Source organism: Diuraphis noxia, unplaced genomic scaffold, assembly GCF_037042655.1.
Source record: "Diuraphis noxia isolate RWA-SAM2 unplaced genomic scaffold, SU_Dnox_SAM2 contig0002, whole genome shotgun sequence".
In the NCBI taxonomy this organism is placed as follows: Eukaryota; Metazoa; Arthropoda; class Insecta; order Hemiptera; family Aphididae; genus Diuraphis; species Diuraphis noxia.
In genome coordinates, this window is record NW_028301712.1 from 22,903,106 (window position 1) to 22,921,567 (window position 18,462).

Consider the following 18,462-nt stretch of genomic DNA (forward strand, 5'->3'; position numbering starts at 1 on the left):
TTGTCTGCACCGCCAAACAAAACCATCCATAGAGTTGACATTAGAACATAATAATAAGAAATGACCTTTATTGCATTTTAATTGCAAAAAATTGCAAGTACTGACGTTGGCAATAAGTTCCCAAGACTGCAATATGTTTCTATGATTGGCATGCTTAATGTTTATAATATTGATATACCTTAAAGAAAACGTTAAATCTAGCGTCTTACTACATTGTTCGATAAATAATGAAAATTTAAGCAATGAATATTACGATGAATCATATTTACACGAATTCATAGTCAAGTGTGTACCTACCTTTCTTAGCACTGTGGACACCTATTATGAATAATAAAGTCAACAATAGCATTGGAATCCGTCAAAGTAATGCTACCGTTGAATCTTGGTTTAAAACGCTAAAAGTTGACATACTTGGTGGTGACCGAAGTGGAAGTGCGGTCGGTTTTTAAAACTTATGAGAGAGCGTGTAATGAATGTGCATAAACAAATAAAGTATAATATTAGACCAACCAAATTAATAATCTATAATCTATTATGTTGTAATATGTGTAATGTTTTTGTAAATAATGTAAATAGTGTATACGACAATTATCATTAACAATGTAAACTATGTCAGCATTGTCAGCCAATGGCCTCCGCAGCCGAGGCTTATTTCTAATAAAAAAAAAAAAATATATTAGAAAATAAAACTTGTACGCGTGCACTTGATTTTGGCAATAAGTCTAGTCAGATAACTAACAAAGGAGGAAATGTGAAAAGAAAAATCTCAGAAATTTCTAACCATAACCTCATTTGGACGCAATAGAAAGTTGGGGTAAAAAAGAGAAACAACACAAACATCTCCAACCCACCAAGAAGTACCGTCCTTTCAAAGCCCTGTCGTTAAGAATCCTAAAGTCTTCAACCACTACAGCAGATGAAAATAACCTTACACTCAAAGTGAAGGATGGTATTGACAGCATTATAGTGGTCATGGAATGTGACAATGATGCTAGGTTCACCGTGGGTGATGCTATTAATAGCGAAGTGGTTGTCAATGATTTGAGTAAGCCATTGTCGGATAATTCTTTAATGAAATCAGTTTCAACACCTGGTGGTACTTGGTAGTCATAAATCTCCATTTCGACGATCAGTGCAATCTATAGACTCGCACAAAAATATGCTCCCTAAAGATTTGACGTACTATAAACGAATGCCAGTCGCCAGAGAATAGAGAATATATAGTTGGTAGGTATGTTACGCAAACTTCTTATGAAATATGATTATATGAATATATGTTACAAATTTACAATCTTTACTTAATGCCTGTCATGATATCAAAAATTGATGATAAAAACCTTATTAATGTTAAAATTGACTTTGAAAAGACAGCTATAATAATGCTACAAACTATATGAAAAATTGTCATAACATAATCTATGGTAATCCAGTCACAACTATGGTGAACACAATGTAAAAGGTTCCGGGTCATCGTTATATGAATGACTGAGAGGCTACACCCCCCCCCCCCGGGCCCCCCTCGAAATCCACAAAACATTTATTATGTACTAGAAGATTCAATCATAGAAGCTCGATACATGATGCTTAATTTTGATGTTCAGTACTGCTGCATTGTGGTAATTTTGATTCATTTTACCTAAAATTGATTTACTGATATACACGCTTTTGTCGCATCTCAATCACTGCACAATAATTAAGGTAGTCCCCATACGACAGGCATACTTAGACAATGGTGACCATTTACCTCAACACAACCCATTACACATTTTCAACTTTTTTAAACGCTAATCTTTAGTGCTTAATTCCTGCCACCGTTCCCGAATTTCCCTGTCTTATATTTGTACTCAATTGCTTGGCTAATGTTTCATCTACTTTAATTTAACTTTCAGTTATTTCAAAACTAGGATTTTGAGCAGGATTGATCAGTCATTACTCATTAGTCTTCTTAGTTTTAAGAATACTCAAGGTTCAAATAAATAATATATTATATTATATTATAATTAAAACCAACTTCTGGATTAAATAATCTCTTTAGGCTTAAATTTACTCCTAAAAAGATAATAAATAAACCAACATCAAATTATTTTTTAATATTACATATTAATATATTGAATATTTTAAAGCTATTTTTGAAATACTTAGCAATAATCACTAATTTATTTATTTATTCCTGTTTTTTTTTTTTATATATATATTTAGATTGATATTAAATTAAAAATTAATGTTAACACTGCATATTCATTTCCAAATATGAATAACAAAGAATTTTTAAATACTATTTTCTTAGAAAATATCAATTACTATATATGACTTGAAGAATTATCGTACCCAAATATGAAAATAATTTAAATGTGCAATATTTAATAAATAAAAAAAAATTAAAATTAAGTAGATGCTCATTCAAAACTCCATTACTTGATCAGAAAACTGAAAAATAAAAATATATTTAGGTTATGTAACTGTATAAATTAATTTTTTTTATTTAATTAGTTAATATTACCTATAAGGATATCCATGTGCTTTTGATTTGAATATAGATAGAATAACACTGAATAAAAATACAACCAATGCTAGTCCACCAACAGTCATTATTTTACGAGTCTTAGAATCTGTTTTCTTTGTATAAGAATCTATCATTATCACAGCTCCAAATACCAATATTGTATCTATAGAAATATTAAGGTAAACTTCATAATTTTAAAAATAATTTTTTGTTAAATATGTCATTTTACAACTAACTGAATAAAAAAATGTTACAATTATCGATTCTAAGATTTGTGGTGTACAAAAAGTGTACCATAGATAATATTTTAAGTAAGTGTATTATCAAATAAAGTACATTAATATAGGCTTATTTTTATTGATTTGAGGTTTAATTCCTGAAAAAAAAAAATATAATATGTTAGTGCCAAATATCCATAAACTATTTTACAACAATAGTCAGCTTGCTGGTGCCATTTACCTGTAAGTATATTATATATTTGTGAAATTAAATATGTACATTTTAAATAATATTAATTATAATTTATAATCCAATCTCTGGTAATTATATAATATTTTAACCAAGTTTAAAGGAATTGAAAAAAGCAGATATATCAATTTTAAGAAAACATAATAACAAATTCAAATCAGTCTTCAAAAATTGTATCATATCACTAGGTTTGTAAATATGATTTATAATATATTGGTAAATTTTGGTTAAAATAATAGACCGTCGTCACAAATCCTCTAAAATTAATTTTTATGTTATAAATATCAGTGCTAGGCTGAATTAAATGTATATTATTTTCATCATTTTTTAATAGTGACAACCTAAATTTATAACCATTTTATATAAAAATAGATTTATTTTGATAGTCATAATTATAATTTTTTTAGTAATTTATTAATTTACATGGATCAGTCTGTTGATCTTAGAGAGCCTGTAGCCTAGTAAAGACTATACTCACTGTTCTACCTCTGTTTCTAAACATAGATACTTGAAAACTCTCAATAAATTTCAAACCTTTTGGTTTATATTAACATGGATATTCTTTTTTTTAATTTTGATACATGGTATGTAAAGTTAATCAAACTGAAACTTTACAGTACCAAAAAATTATTAAAAGGATACTCAATAGAATTATGATGTACGTTTCGACAATAAACTGTCCTTGTGAAGAATTGTGAATATATGTGATAATGCCTTGCTGATTACGATGCATTAGTGGTGGTCCTCTAATATGGTTCCACATTTGTCCAGAAATCATATTCAGACAGAACAACTAAAAAAAATAGCTTAATATTTTATCGATTAAAAAAAAAACTACAAAAAACTTACCACAGAAAAAACTCCCCATAAATTTTTATTGAAAAACATTTCCATATTATTTCGTCTGATGTATAAAAATGATGAGCATATTGCAAATAAGATAGTTAAGGCCAATGTACTTGAATAATTTGGTGGTCGGAATATTCGTATCTATAGTAAACAATTATATTTATATAATGATAAATATTATTTAACATATCACAGTATAATTTTTATTTTATTAAAAACTAAAATTTAATAAATTCAAGACACAGTTTATAGTCTGAACAACAGACATATACTAACTTGTACGTCAGTTCTTTCTTGTATCCATTTTGCAATCATTTCTGATGCAAATCCAACTCTTTGTATATCCATAGTATCTAAAGGTTTTGGTTTACCTTTTGCTGGAAAATGCATGAACACTGGAGCAGTATTGATTCGCAACTATATCAATAAAAATATTGATTAACTTATGGTTCAGTAATGAAAAGTAATAAATTTGAAAATTTGATACAAACCATTTGAAAAATATCAGATCCTTCATCAAAGTCAACAATTCCAAAGTATAAAGGACTTTCAGTTAATCTATGAGAATAGCGATATGAATTTGCTACAATTATAAATTCATCACTAGCATGCCTAAAAATATAATAACCTATTTAAAAATATATTCAATACGTACAACTAGATAATATAGTAATTAAATTATAACTTAAAAGTTAAATACTTATCAATGAAAAATTAAATCGATTAAAAATAACAAAATTTCAAGTACAAATATAAAAAAAAATTACCCGCATATTGAACATTGTCTATGAGATGCCATTGCAGTGAACATCATAATAACGGAATAGTTTCTTGGTGGTGATTTGACAAATTCCTTAAATTTAGGCCCATTAAATTTAACCAAAAATTTCTTTTGATATAAATCATTTAGTTGCTGTACTTTTTGATCAAGGCTCTAAAATATAAAGTAATACAGTAATTATTACAATTTGTTTGTTATTAAGTTGATTTATATTTAACTTAAATTATAAACATACACTATACATATATATTTTAATATTAAAGCATACTATATTATTTGTATAAAATTATAATTAAATGTTCAAGAGATTAAATGATTTATCAAACAATTTAAAAGCATTAAGTCTAATGGATCCTCTAACAGAGTTATAGTTATATTAACTCTTAATGCAGAGATTATAGATTTAACTTCTTTGTAAACAGATTGACCGAAAACATAAAAACTCTACAATATACCTATTATATGTGCACTATTTGCCATTACTCCATGTGAAATAAGAATAATAAGTAAACAACTGGTTAAAGAAGTCAATATATTAATATCACTTATGAATGCAAGATATTTTAAGTTTTTAGTTTAGCTATATCAATTATTATTTAAGTAAAGATCATTAGTCAAACAAGAATTAATATTAACAATATGTTAAATATACCTTTTTTTTATTAAAATTATTTAGTATCTATAAAATATAATTAGTATACTGAGCAAATTTAATAAAATAATGGTTAGATTATCATTTATACACAGGTACTTTACAGTGCCAACTGATCAAGTGCTTTATAGATATTATTGTTTTTTTCATTATTTTAATTTTATTAGGTCTCTAGGCCATTGTCTTTGAGTCTTTTATGTACAGAAGTGAGATGAAGGATAGTTGTTTGATTAATAGGTTACTATAAGAGTTTAAGTTAGAATTAAATTTATAGTAATAGAATTTCGTTAATTGATTAAGAGTCAAAATTGTTATGCCTTTATGAAGATAGTTTTTTGTGAAGTACCAAGAAATAGAGGTTACTAATAATTTGGAGATGGATTGAAACACCTGAAGTGTTTTGGTAACAAATTTTATTAGGACAATTATTGTTGATTGTTGAACTTTATTTGCCCTAAAGGTCTAAATGTTTACTAATTATGTTCATCTAGAAGTCAGCAACTTACTTTTTAAGGCATTATAATAAATTATTGAGTACTTACTGTTTTTATGTACTTATGTACACAAAAAATAATGTTCTAAAAACATTTTTTACATAGTGATTGATTTCAATTAAATTAATATTAAGGAATAGTTTTAAAAGTATGATATCGTACAAAGATCTTACCTTAGGACGCTCTTCCCTAGCACTTTCTACTAAGGAATTTAACACAATAAAAGCACAGAAAAGAATGGTTATTAAATTCATTTTTATAAGGTTTGAGAATATATGTGAATTAAAACAAAAAATGCATACTGAAACTGAAATACTAAATAACTAACGTTCTTCCAACGTATTTAAGTATTGAGTGAAATTTAACATGAACGACAATTTATTGAAAACGTCGTACCTATGTATAAAAATGTATGAATATCGAATAGCAGAATATTAAACAATAATACCCTAGCACCTATGAGCTGTAAACAAATATTAAAAAATAAAAATGTAGTGACGTGACGTTATGATAAAATTGCAAAACACAATTTTCTTGCCGGTTTGATAACGTCATGTCATCAAAAAAGTACTACCAACTTAAATTGATATTAATTTTAATCACTAATCACCATTCACCACTTAAGTTCACCCAAATATCCCATACCAATGGTATGGTATGATACCATACAGAACTTATAGCAGTAATGTTTGTTATGGTTCACGTTAAACAATAATATTATTGAATATGCCGGTATCTTCACTATCACTATCTTAAATTCCACTCTTATCTCTGTTCCTTACGTCCAATATTTTTGCAGAATTCTGATCTAATTCTTTCTATTTCATAGAACATATATTATTCTATTTGTCATATATTGTCTGATAGAGACCTTTTTGTCTGTTCATGAAAACCATAAAGAGAGTTTATAAGTTTATTACAATATATATATATATATATTGATTATATTCCATAGATCTTAACAAAACAATGATGTCAAAATATGTTAATATTAGGTATATTGTTATCTCGGTAGATCTTCGTCATTCTGTGCGTCCTATTATTGCCTAAAATTGTTTTTTTTTTTTTTTAATTAACTGATTTAATATTTTAATATAAATATACCAGTATAGCGTCGTATTAACACGTTTCCACACTGCTACCGTATCGACCGTTCTATTTACTTAATTTTTCATGACGTATTTGAAAAATACATAAACAACAATTTTTCAAAATATTTTTATTTTTCTGTACATAGTTTAAATGCAATAATATTTTTGTTTACTAATCCCTTATTTAACCTTTTTGACCTTATTTTGTTCGTTTAAAATGTATTAATCATGTACACCAATGTCCTATATAAATATGAAATTTTAGTTAAGAACAAAGACATTTTCAAATTACATTATTGTTAACTGTTTTTATTTGCTTCTCGACTACTGTGCATTCATCATAAAAAATATGTCAATTAATAAGTTTGATTATATATACAGAAAATTGTTGCTTACTAAATACTTTGTGAATGGTTGGGGTGATCCTGAAAAACTTAAAAGGTGAGTATCTTAGAAAACAAAATACTGTTTACATTTCAAGATTTTTACTGAGAAAATAATGTAGGTACATATGAGTACTGTCACTGTGGCTATCTTATAAGATATTATTTTACATTAATATCAATTAAAATTTTAATTATATACATTTTTTTGGGGGGAAATATTAATTTATAATCTTTATATTTCTAATTTGTCTTTGAAAATTATTTTATTTTTGGAGTATGGGAGGTGTGCATCTTAAGAGTCACCCCCGCCACTTACTACCTTGAATGACTGTTATTATTGCTGATCAATTCTTATTTAATTTGTTTACTTAAGTAGTTGCTGTTAATTACCAAGTAATAATAATTAATGTGCCATATAATTTTTGTAGGTATATATTTAATTTTGTGCATTACTATTTTAGTTTGTTTCAGTTTAGAAATCATATAATAGATCGAGACTCCTGTTTCAAACTTGTAGCATCTGATTATCCTGTCAAAATTGTTAAAGTAAATAATTAAACACATTAACTAATTCTTAAATAATATGTATTACAGAAAATTATAATTATTTCAGAAAAAGGAAGATTCTGATTCAATAACATTAGAAGGAGTATTTCAATCACCTTTTTCTTATTATCTTCCAGATATAGTGCCAAAAGAGAGTCACCTTGCTCATTTCCAAGTTTTATTACCAAAAAAATGGCCTTCAAAAAATATAAAACCTATGTGTGTACACATGGCTGGCACAGGAGATCAAGTAATTGCTTTAATTTTTATTATTAAAAAAATAATTTGAATAACAGGTTGTCAGATTACTTAATTAATCATTTGAAGTATACCTAGTAGGTATATTAATAATAATAATAAATTTAATATTAAAAAAAAAATTTATGTATTTCAGAATTATTGGAGAAGAAGAGCTTTGTTAGCAAAACCTCTTTTAAAAGAAGCAGCAATTGGATCAATAATATTAGAAAATCCTTTCTATGGAAAAAGAAAACCAAGTAATCAAGTGTTAGTATGCCATTCTATTCATAAGTATAGTTATGTATTCCAATAGTTATATAACATTCTCGAGCCACTATAAAGTGATAGAGATATTTAGATGAATATTTACAATTGAGTCTTGATAATAAAATTTTTTTCTTGTTCTTACAGTTGTTAAGTTGTGTTTAAAGTATAAAATTTGAAAAATAAATTTAACTTATTTATTTTTATTCTACTTGAGATTAGATTTATTTATACTTGATTATATAGAATATTACTTTAAGTAGTAAACAATTGGTAAATTCTTTTTGATTTGTGTAAAAATGTCTATTGCATGATTATTATTTTTTTGCTATACTTAAAGCATAATACAGTCATTCATATTCATTTGTGTATTTATTTACAGTAGGTCTATTTTATGCAATGTTTCCGATATTTTTGTAATGGGAGGTTGCTTGATATTGGAATCCCTTGTATTATTTCATTGGTGTGAACGTGAGGGATTTGGACCGATCGGTGTCACTGGTTTATCTATGGGCGGACATGTAAGTATTCTTATTAAATATTTATGTATATTTTAAGAATTAATAAATTAACATTTATTATTAAATAATTGCAATAGGTAAAAATTTTATTGTGATACTCAATTTCATTAACCAAAACCAAACTACTAATCCAGGTATAAACTATAAATATGCAATTGTGTTGTTCTAATTTTTGTGTAACAGATTAAATATTTATTTTAAGTTCAAGAACTATATTTAATTCAGTCTTTATAACTTATGGTTTTTTGTATTTTATATTCAATTATAAATCTTTAGTTGATTCTAATATTCTTTACTACTATTATTTTTTAGATGGCATCACTAGCTGCTGCGAGTTGGCCAAAACCAATTGTTCTTGTTCCTTGTTTATCTGGTACAACAGCTTCCGGAGTATTTACAGAGGTTATTATTTCCATTACCTATTAAAGTATTAGTGTGTACATAATATATTATTGGATGTCTTACTATTCTTCCCTTAATAACACTTAATTTTTTTAATTTTTAAAATAAATGTTTGTGTCCGTGATTGTTAATAATCTAAGATAACAAACATGTTGAGCTAATTTATGAAAATAGTTTCAAAGCTTTTAATTTACATTAAATATTAATTAAATTTGGAAAAAGTTATAGTTTGGGCTTAAGAATTTATTAGAATATAATTATACATCATTTATCTATGAAATAAATCTTAAATATTGTTATTTTTTAAATAATGGTTGCATGAAAGTCATTCTATAATTAATATATATTAATAACAAATTTTTTAAATTTTAATATAGGGTGCTATTAGCTGCGCTATTGATTGGAATTTACTGGAACAACAATATAAATCAAATTCTGTGTATAAAAATGAAGTAGTGAACATTGATAATGAAGTCAACAAGTTGAATGTAATTAACTTTATTTATTGCTGTAAAAAATTATTCAAATTAGTGGTGGCTCGTGCTACTAAATCCTTAATTTTTTTCTATACTTTACTCAGTAAATATAATTTAAAAATAAAAAACTTAGACCGTTCACTTACAGGCTATAATGTAGCAAGGTTACAGTGTTGATATAATATATATTTCTAATTGAAGCATTTATATAGTATGTATACAGTGGTGTACCCAGGGATTGCTCAAAGAGATTCAGCCTCCCCCTCAATGAATATCTTATAGTATACATCTTATAAACCTAGTATACAACTTTTTATTGAAACTGTGGAATCTATCTATTTAATAGTGGTGATCGATCACAAGATGTGAATATTTACAGTAAATTATTTTTCTGTAGTTAGCTATATACATTTAATATAATTAAATCAAATTGTCAGATAAAAATTTATTTTAAAACAGTTAAAAATCTAATTCTGTGCAACACAAATGCTTTAATTGATTATTATTATTTGCTTTATTGTTATAGATAAAATTTAATGCAGGTAAACAATTTATCAAAGATATAAATATTGATTCACATTTCAACATACAATCAAATTTTATGTTTGATGATTCAAAAAAAGATAAAAGTTCATTAAATGTATGTCAATCACAAGAGTTAAATAAATTAAAATTAACCAATACATTTGATAATTTGGATGATCCGTCAATCGAAGAAAACAATGAACTACAAATTAAAAATGACTTAAAACAAACAAGACACATGATGAGATTTTTCAATAAACATTCAAAAAGTGAAGGTTGTGTTAATAATACAATAATATTTATGTACATATTTATACATAATTCATAGATATGTAACAAAAATTAAAATTAATTTACATCAACAATATTTATTGTGCTGTTTGTGTTTTTAGATTTAAATTTAGAAGCATTGAGTTTTATGAAAGGTATCATGGATGAATGTACTCATTTAAAAAATTTTAAACCTCCTGTTGATATGGATATAGTAATAGCAGTTTGTGCAAAACGAGATGGTTATGTGCCCCAACATACCATGGATAAATTAGAAGATATTTGGCCTGGTGCAGAGGTCAGATATGTCGACACAGGACATGTTGCTGCTTTTTTACTTCACCGAAATACATTCAAGTAAATTTAGAGATTTAGATTTTTTATTTTAAGTATTTATTTTCATGTTGATTAATATTAATTTTAACTACTTCATAAATAAATAATGTAATATTTTATCATAAAAACTATTAATATTATTTTATAATTCCATTGAAATTATTTTACTTGTAACCAAAATATATACACCAGTAGGGATTCCAGCAGAGAATTAGCTCACTAGTTGCAAACTGCTTTTGGCGGAAACATAAACTGTAGGGTGCAAATCCTCCCTCCCCCAACCAACACTGATTTGTATGAAATCTTTTCACATCAATAATCAGATTAATAAATCATAACTAATTTGGATTAATTAAAAATTACTCTGGTCACTGATTTATTAATCACAATATAATATCATAGAATATAATCAACATAAAATAGTTTGACCACTCATGCTCAACCTCATATATGATAATATATTATCACAAATGGCGATGTCAACATGAGTAAAATTAAAATTCTAATTACATGATATGTCTGTCCTTTCATGAATGTACTTACGGCCAGTGTAACCTAACCTAACCAAGGCCCATGGATCAGTTTTTTTTAAGAAGCACTAAATTTACATGACATTTTATTCAAACAATTTTTCTTTACCCTGGACATCAAAATTTTCAAGATTACACCAAATAACATACGGTTTAATAATTTGATAAATACTTTATAAGCAGTAATCCCTTTAAAAACCAGGAACAGGACAAGGAAATAAAAAATGTATGAGACCCTAAAAAAAACGAAGGGCCCTATAGCAACGTTCATGACCTAGCGGCCATAACCAGGCTGACACTACTTACGTTGATTCTAAAGTTGCGATAGAGTTTCTCAAAATTGAAAATTGTTTGCCATAATCATAGAAATAAATAAATTAACAAAGATAGAATTTTTTTTTTAAAAGTCCAAATTATTAAAAAAATAATCAAATGGTGCATTTGCACAATCAACCTATTCCCTTCAGTATTTCCCTGACTCCCTGTGCATTAGTAATATTATATAAGTATTAAACATTTCAAATATTATTTCTTATATAAACTATTTTTCTGACTTGTTAAATTAAAATGTTTTTTGTCCAAAGAGTCTGTTAAAAAAATATAAATATGTATATATTTTAATGAAAATATTAATTAAGGAATTCATCATATATAATTATAATATATATAATTTTCATTTATATTGTGTATGTAATTGTGGACAGTTTTATATTAGTTGAAGCTCATGAAACGCATTAAATAATTTGTTGTAATAAGTAATTTAACCACCAATCAAAATTATATAAAATATAAAAATATTTATGCTTTTTGTGATTTTCTTTTTTTGAATATTTATTTAGTAAATTTTGTTAATGAATAGAAGTTATATTATAATTTTATAATTTTTCTTTTGTTTATAGAACTGCGATAATTGAAGCTTTTCAACGAGCTCAAAAGAAATATTATGACAAACCATTATGATTGTGTTATAACTCCAGAGCTTTAACACTTAATTTAATTTAAGATACTAATTGTGTTCTTTTAGTATAATTTGTATTATAATATTAAATTTTCTTGTATTATATTCCAGGTCAACACAAAGAAAGTTATGTTTTGTAACAAAATATTTATTTTTATTTTTTATGTTGAGTAATAATAAGTCTATAAATAATATGGAAATATGTTAGGATTCATGATAGGATATATGATGGTACTTAAATAAAAGTTAAATTATTCTTAATTATTAATAAAACCAAGAACTTCATGCAATTGCATGTTTTTACTGAATCTTCCAATAATTGATAAAGCAATTACAAATTTGAAGTAAAATTTATCATTTCTAACGCAAAGTCTTATTTTGTATACCTATTGTTTATTTTAAGGTCTTTTAATTTTTGACTTTTTTCACATTTTGGTTGTTTACTGCATGTACATACCTAATCCAATTTTTTATTAAAATTGAAAAAATACTTGTCACATATTGTTGTCAAAAAATAAAAAAATATATATAAACTTGTATTTAACTTGTATTTAACTTGTATTTAACTATTTCACGTACATGTATTCCCGAATATAACCTTATTTTACACACCACCATATTAACCAATTATAAATCAAATGAAACCAATAACCCATTGAAAAATACCACCTGCCTGATATCCTCCCCAGAATGAAGTGTGCCTGTGTGAACGACTGCTTATATCGCGTGTACAAAAGATCAAGTGATTGGTAAAAAAAAATTTGAAATGCTTTATGTCGGAGACTGGCGAGACGTCATGCCAGCCCCTGAAGAGTTTTTAATACATCTGAGTGGCTGCAACACCTACCTACAACATGTTTGAGCATTAAACACCTTTTTTACGACACAATTGAACAAATTTGTCGGCGTATCAAAGGATAAAAAAATACATTAGAAAACCTACACAGTTGAACACAAAAAAAACTGCAATGTTGTCAATTAAAATTTTTAACTGTATTATACAAAAAAAATTTATTTAAATAATTAAAAAAATAAATATTATTAAAAAATCGGGTAAGTCGTAGATGTCACTCTGCTGTACAGTAGGTTACAAGTGAGTTACTGTAATGGATGGAATTAAATTTGAATCCAATGATATTATATCATTGTATACGAAAAACGATTCTGAGCGGAAACGGTTTATCTGTCTAGGATATATTATAGATTATTAAAAATTTTCAAATTTTAGATTTAAAAAGAAAATTTTTTATGAATTGTCTAGCTTAAAATAAGTTGCGAATTTTAGTGATTTTTACGTATGTTGTCAAAATTAAAATTTTGAACGTTTGTAAAAAAAAATTGTGACTATGCATTTCTTTTATTTTTTACTGCTATTGTAAAAATATGTTAGGAGCCTTGTATTCAATTTTCAAATCTTAGATTTAAAAAGAAAAACTTTTATGGAATTCTATAATTCTATCTAAGATAGTTTGAACATTGCCGTAATTTATACGTATTTTGTCAAAATTTGAACTTTAAATGTTTATAAAAAAAATCGCGTCTATGTATTTTTAATATTTTTCAACTGCTATTGTTACAATGTGTTAGAAGACTTGTATCAAATTTTCAAGCTATTCTACCCAACAAATAAATTTTTATCGATATTTATACTTTTATAGGAAAAAAAAAACTAAAAAAGTTGAAAAATTAAAATGTCAGTAAACAGCTCAAAACAAATCTAAATATTTTTTAAATTGTATCAAAAATAGAAAATGCCTATATAAACATTCAATGAAAATTTCAAGTATCTGCGGTCATTTGTTTTAGAGTTAAACCAAAATAAGAAAATCGCTAAATGAAAATGTGAAATCCAGTGAAAATCCAATGTTGTAAAAATTTAAATTTCAAATGCTCATAAAAATGTAATTTGAATTTCCGGTGGACATTTTTTTTGTGATAAAGATTGACAAACTTATAATGAATCTTGTATTAAATTTTCAAATCATAGATTTAAAAAAAAATTTTTTTATGAATTTCTAGCTTAAAATAATTTGCGAATTTTCGTGATTTTTACGTATTTTGTCGAAATTTAAACTTTGAATGCTTATAAAAACAAATTGTGACTATAAATTTATTTTATTTTTCAACTGCTACACAATTTTTTTTTACATGTATTCAAATTTTAATTTTGACAACATACGTAAAAATCACTAAAATTCGTAAATTATTTTATCCTAGAAATTCATAAAAAATTTTCCCTTTATATCTAAGATTTGAAAATTTAATACAAGGCTCCTAAAATGTTTTTACAATAGCATTTGAAAAATAAAAGAAATATATAGTCACACATTTTTTTTTTATAAGCATTTACAGTTCAAATTTTGACAACATACGTAAAAATCACGAAAATTCGCAAATTATTATAAGCTAGAAATTCATAAAAAATTTTCTTTTTAAATCTAAGATTTGAAAATTTAATACAAGATTCCTTACAAATTTGTCAATCTTTAACACAAAAAAAAAATGTCCACCGGAAATTCAAATTAAATTTTTATTAGCATTTGAATTTCAAATATTGACAAAAATTCGTCAAAACCATGAATATTTGCAAATTATTTTGTAGTTCAAAATCCATAATATTGTTTGTATTTATATCTAAGGTTATAAAATTTAACACCAAGTTTTCCATAAGTAGCTTCAAATAGTTTCAAATAGCTATAGAAAAAATTTGAAGCGTCATTGTAGGAAAAATGTTTTGAGCGTTTGATTTTTAAATTTTTATGAAATCGCGTAATGATAACGATTTATCCTCAAACCAGGTATTCGTATATCTATGATAATATAAGGTATTATGAATTATGATAACTACATGATAACTACACTAATTGATTAACCATGCCTTATGCAAAATGCGTCTTAATTGAAAAATAAAATATTTGTTTCAAAATAGAATATATGACAATATTTAAATATAATATATCCTGGACTAACAAATCATCTCCGTTCAGAATCGTTTTTCGTATACAATGATACCTATCATTGCATTCAAATTTAATCCCATCCATTACAGTAACCTACTGTACAGCAGAGCGACATCCACGACTTACCAGCTTTTTTAATTTTTGCCTTAATTTGTAACATACATTGACTATTCATTGGAATGGAAAGTAGGCATTTAGTTCGTTAGCTAGTAATTTGATACAAAGTAATACGTCCATCTTAAGATGCATTGTGTACAGTAAACGTCTAGTATTTAAAAGTCTAAATTTTAATCAGACTTCCTATAATAATAGTATAATACACATACTATTTTTCTAGTTATTTTTAAATGCAGGTACTCGGAACTTTTTTATTATTGTATGGGTATCCAAAAATAATAACAAGATCCAATTTTCTACTCAAAAACTACATACAAATTTAAAAATAGATTCAGAATTTATATTTTTCCATAAGGTGATGATGACAGACAATAAAAATTTAAAATACACACGTCATTGTAAAATCAATATAAATAATTTTTAATATATTATAATAAATATTTTATCTGTGTTTCATTGTTAATATTTAGTATATATTGTGTCTCCTGCTTTAATGAAATCAACTAGAAGATAAGTTAAGTCTTAAATACCAAGGACTAAGACATAAACCCTTTTAAGTGTTTATCCAATGTCATATAATGTCTCATCGAGGCCGTGAAACGTTTTCTATATTGACATTATTCATCATAAGATGTCACTGGACGATAATGCCATTGTATAAAAAATGTATATAGTACCCAATTTACGCGACAGTGTTAAATTTGTTGTATCAATTATAAATTTACTTATAACTAATTGTCATTAAATGACATTGGTACTTGGTAGACGACCTGGTACGACTTTTTGAGAGGTTAGGTTAGGAACTATTTGTTTTGTTTTTCATGTGCCTATACCTATAGGCTATAATAATAATATACCTACATGTACCCAGGGCCGGTCCAAGATATTTTGACGCCCCGGGCAATTTTTTGAAAAGCGCCCTTAATCAAATGCTCCATAATACATTTAATACTTTTTATACTTACCTACATATTTTGTGTAAAATTCTTATATATATATGGATAGGCAAAGGATTTAAAAAGTTATTTTGATACAATTTATTATATACGTATCGGCTGTAACACATACTTTTTTGGTTTTCCCCAGTTAATGATTGTATATCATTGTATATTATTTTTTATTATTTGTAATGTAATAATACAAATTTGAAAGTGGAGTAAAAAAGTAAAATCTATAAAAATATATATATATAACAGAATATTCTGTCATAGATAATTTAGTCATTTAGCTATATTATTGTTAATTTGAATAAATATCACGCTAAAATTTATAAAATATTCGTATATTAAAAGCGTCCTGGGCAAACGCCCGGTTCGCCCGTATCTTCGGCCGGCACTGCATGTACCAATTATTATTACTTATTAGTAGACTGCAAATAATAAAAGTGTATGTATATTATATGTACCTTGTACCTATTATATAATAATTAAGAGCATAGAAGGTAACAATCTTTAGTCAATAATTATGTAGGTAATTTATACATTTAAGTATTTTAGAACAGAACTACAGAAGACAGAGTAAGTTTTATGATGAAATATTGTTTACTATTTATATGATCATTATGATGATGATTGCCATATAAGTGTTAAGAGGACGTGATACCCGCATTTGTTTTCTCCGTCTTATACATGTGCGTAACATAACAAATTTTATGTTCAGCTGATCACTTTTAACTCCGTTAGTTCAAAAATTAGTGTGAATTGACATTGACCTCTTATAACATTTAAAGTTAAGAATATTATTTAGGCGACCTCATGGGCTTTTTACTATATTTTAATTTTGAAGTGAGTTATAAAATATATAAAATTATAAATATTTTGTTCATATTAAAATACTTATAACTCGCTTCAAAATTAAAATATAGTAAAAAGCCCATGAAGTCGTCTAAATAATATTCTTACCTTTAAATGTTATAAGAGGTCAATTCGCACTAATTTTTTAACTACGGAGTTAAAAGTGATCTACTGAGCATAAATTTGTTATGTTACGCACATGTAAGACGGAGATTTATTTGTTGGGTACATAAGCTTGAAAATTTAATACAGGGTTTCTAACACATTATAACAATAGCAGATGAAAAATATTAAAAATACATAGGCATGATTTTTTTTTATAAGCATTTAAAGTTTAAATTTTGACTTAATACGTAAAAATTACGGCAATATTCAAATTATCTTAGATATAAATTCATAAAAGTTTTTCTTTTTAGATCTAAGATTTAAAAATTAAATACAAGGCTCCAGGGGTGTATTTAGAAATGTCTTAAGGGGGGGGGGGCACAAACAAAAAGTTCAAATTTACGTACATGGGGCGTAGAGTTGTAAAATTTCTCATATAATAAAAATAAGTATAAAATACGGTGAATGGGGGAGGCACGGGCCCCATGTGCCCCTCCCTTAAATACGCCCCTGCAAGGCTCCTAAAATATTTCTACAATAGCAGTTGAAAAATAAAAGAAAAACATAGTTACAATTTTTTTTTACAAGCATTCAAATTTTAATTTTGACAACATACGTAAAAATCACAAAAATTCGCAATTTATTTTAAGCTAGACAATTCATAATGATCTATAATATATCCTAGGCAGATAAACCGTCTCCGCTCAGAATCGTTTTTCGTATACAATGATGTAATATCATTGGATTCAAATTTAATCCCATCCATTACAGTAACCCACTTGTAACTTACTGTACAGCAGAGCGACATCTACGACTTACCCGCTTTTTTATATATTATATACACATTATTACTATGTATTATACTTAATAATTATTAATAAAAATGTTATATTCCTTACAAATTTGTCCACTGGAAATTCAAATTAAATTTCTATTAGCATTTGAATTTCAAATATTGACAAAAATTCGTCAAAACCATATGAATATTCGCAAATTATTTTGTAGTTCAAAATTCATAATTTTGTTTATATTTATATCTAAGGTTATAAAATTCAACACCAAGTTTTCCATAAATTTTGCTTCAAATAGCTATAGAGAAAATTTGAAGCGTCATTATAGGAAAAATGTTTTGAGCGTTTGAGTTTTAAATTTTTATGAAATCGCGTAATGATAACGATTTATCCTCAAACCCGGT

At 26.0% G+C, this 18,462-nt stretch overlaps 2 protein-coding genes and 1 pseudogene across 3 annotated transcripts; 1 reads left to right on the forward strand and 2 right to left on the reverse strand.

Annotated features, from left to right (window-relative positions):
• Window positions 1–302: 302 nt before the first annotated feature.
• LOC149058228 (uncharacterized) lies at window positions 303–974 on the reverse strand (annotated as a pseudogene).
• A 1,106-nt stretch (window positions 975–2,080) lies between these two features.
• Window positions 2,081–6,240, reverse strand: Ostgamma (oligosaccharide transferase gamma subunit). Of its 2 annotated transcripts, XM_089220995.1 has the most exons (9): window positions 5,921–6,240; window positions 5,796–5,831; window positions 4,588–4,754; window positions 4,312–4,432; window positions 4,097–4,237; window positions 3,821–3,961; window positions 3,614–3,764; window positions 2,501–2,666; window positions 2,081–2,427 (listed from the first exon to the last, which is right to left on the reverse strand). In XM_089220995.1, exons 1-9 carry the CDS (start codon window positions 5,999–6,001, stop codon window positions 2,412–2,414), a joined length of 1,020 nt encoding a protein of 339 aa, XP_089077121.1. In that variant the 5' UTR covers window positions 6,002–6,240; the 3' UTR covers window positions 2,081–2,411. The 2 variants fall into 2 exon arrangements, with proteins under 2 accessions (XP_089077121.1, XP_015367521.1); XM_015512035.2 differs by lacking the exon at window positions 5,796–5,831 and having other exon boundaries at window positions 5,921–6,237.
• A 355-nt stretch (window positions 6,241–6,595) lies between these two features.
• On the forward strand, window positions 6,596–12,753 carry LOC107164081 (cardiolipin-specific deacylase, mitochondrial). The gene is made up of 10 exons (XM_089220996.1): window positions 6,596–7,279; window positions 7,686–7,770; window positions 7,838–8,020; window positions 8,165–8,277; window positions 8,657–8,795; window positions 9,108–9,197; window positions 9,575–9,685; window positions 10,200–10,473; window positions 10,591–10,825; window positions 12,234–12,753. Exons 1-10 carry the CDS (start codon window positions 7,188–7,190, stop codon window positions 12,292–12,294), a joined length of 1,383 nt encoding a protein of 460 aa, XP_089077122.1. The 5' UTR covers window positions 6,596–7,187; the 3' UTR covers window positions 12,295–12,753.
• Window positions 12,754–18,462: the final 5,709 nt, after the last annotated feature.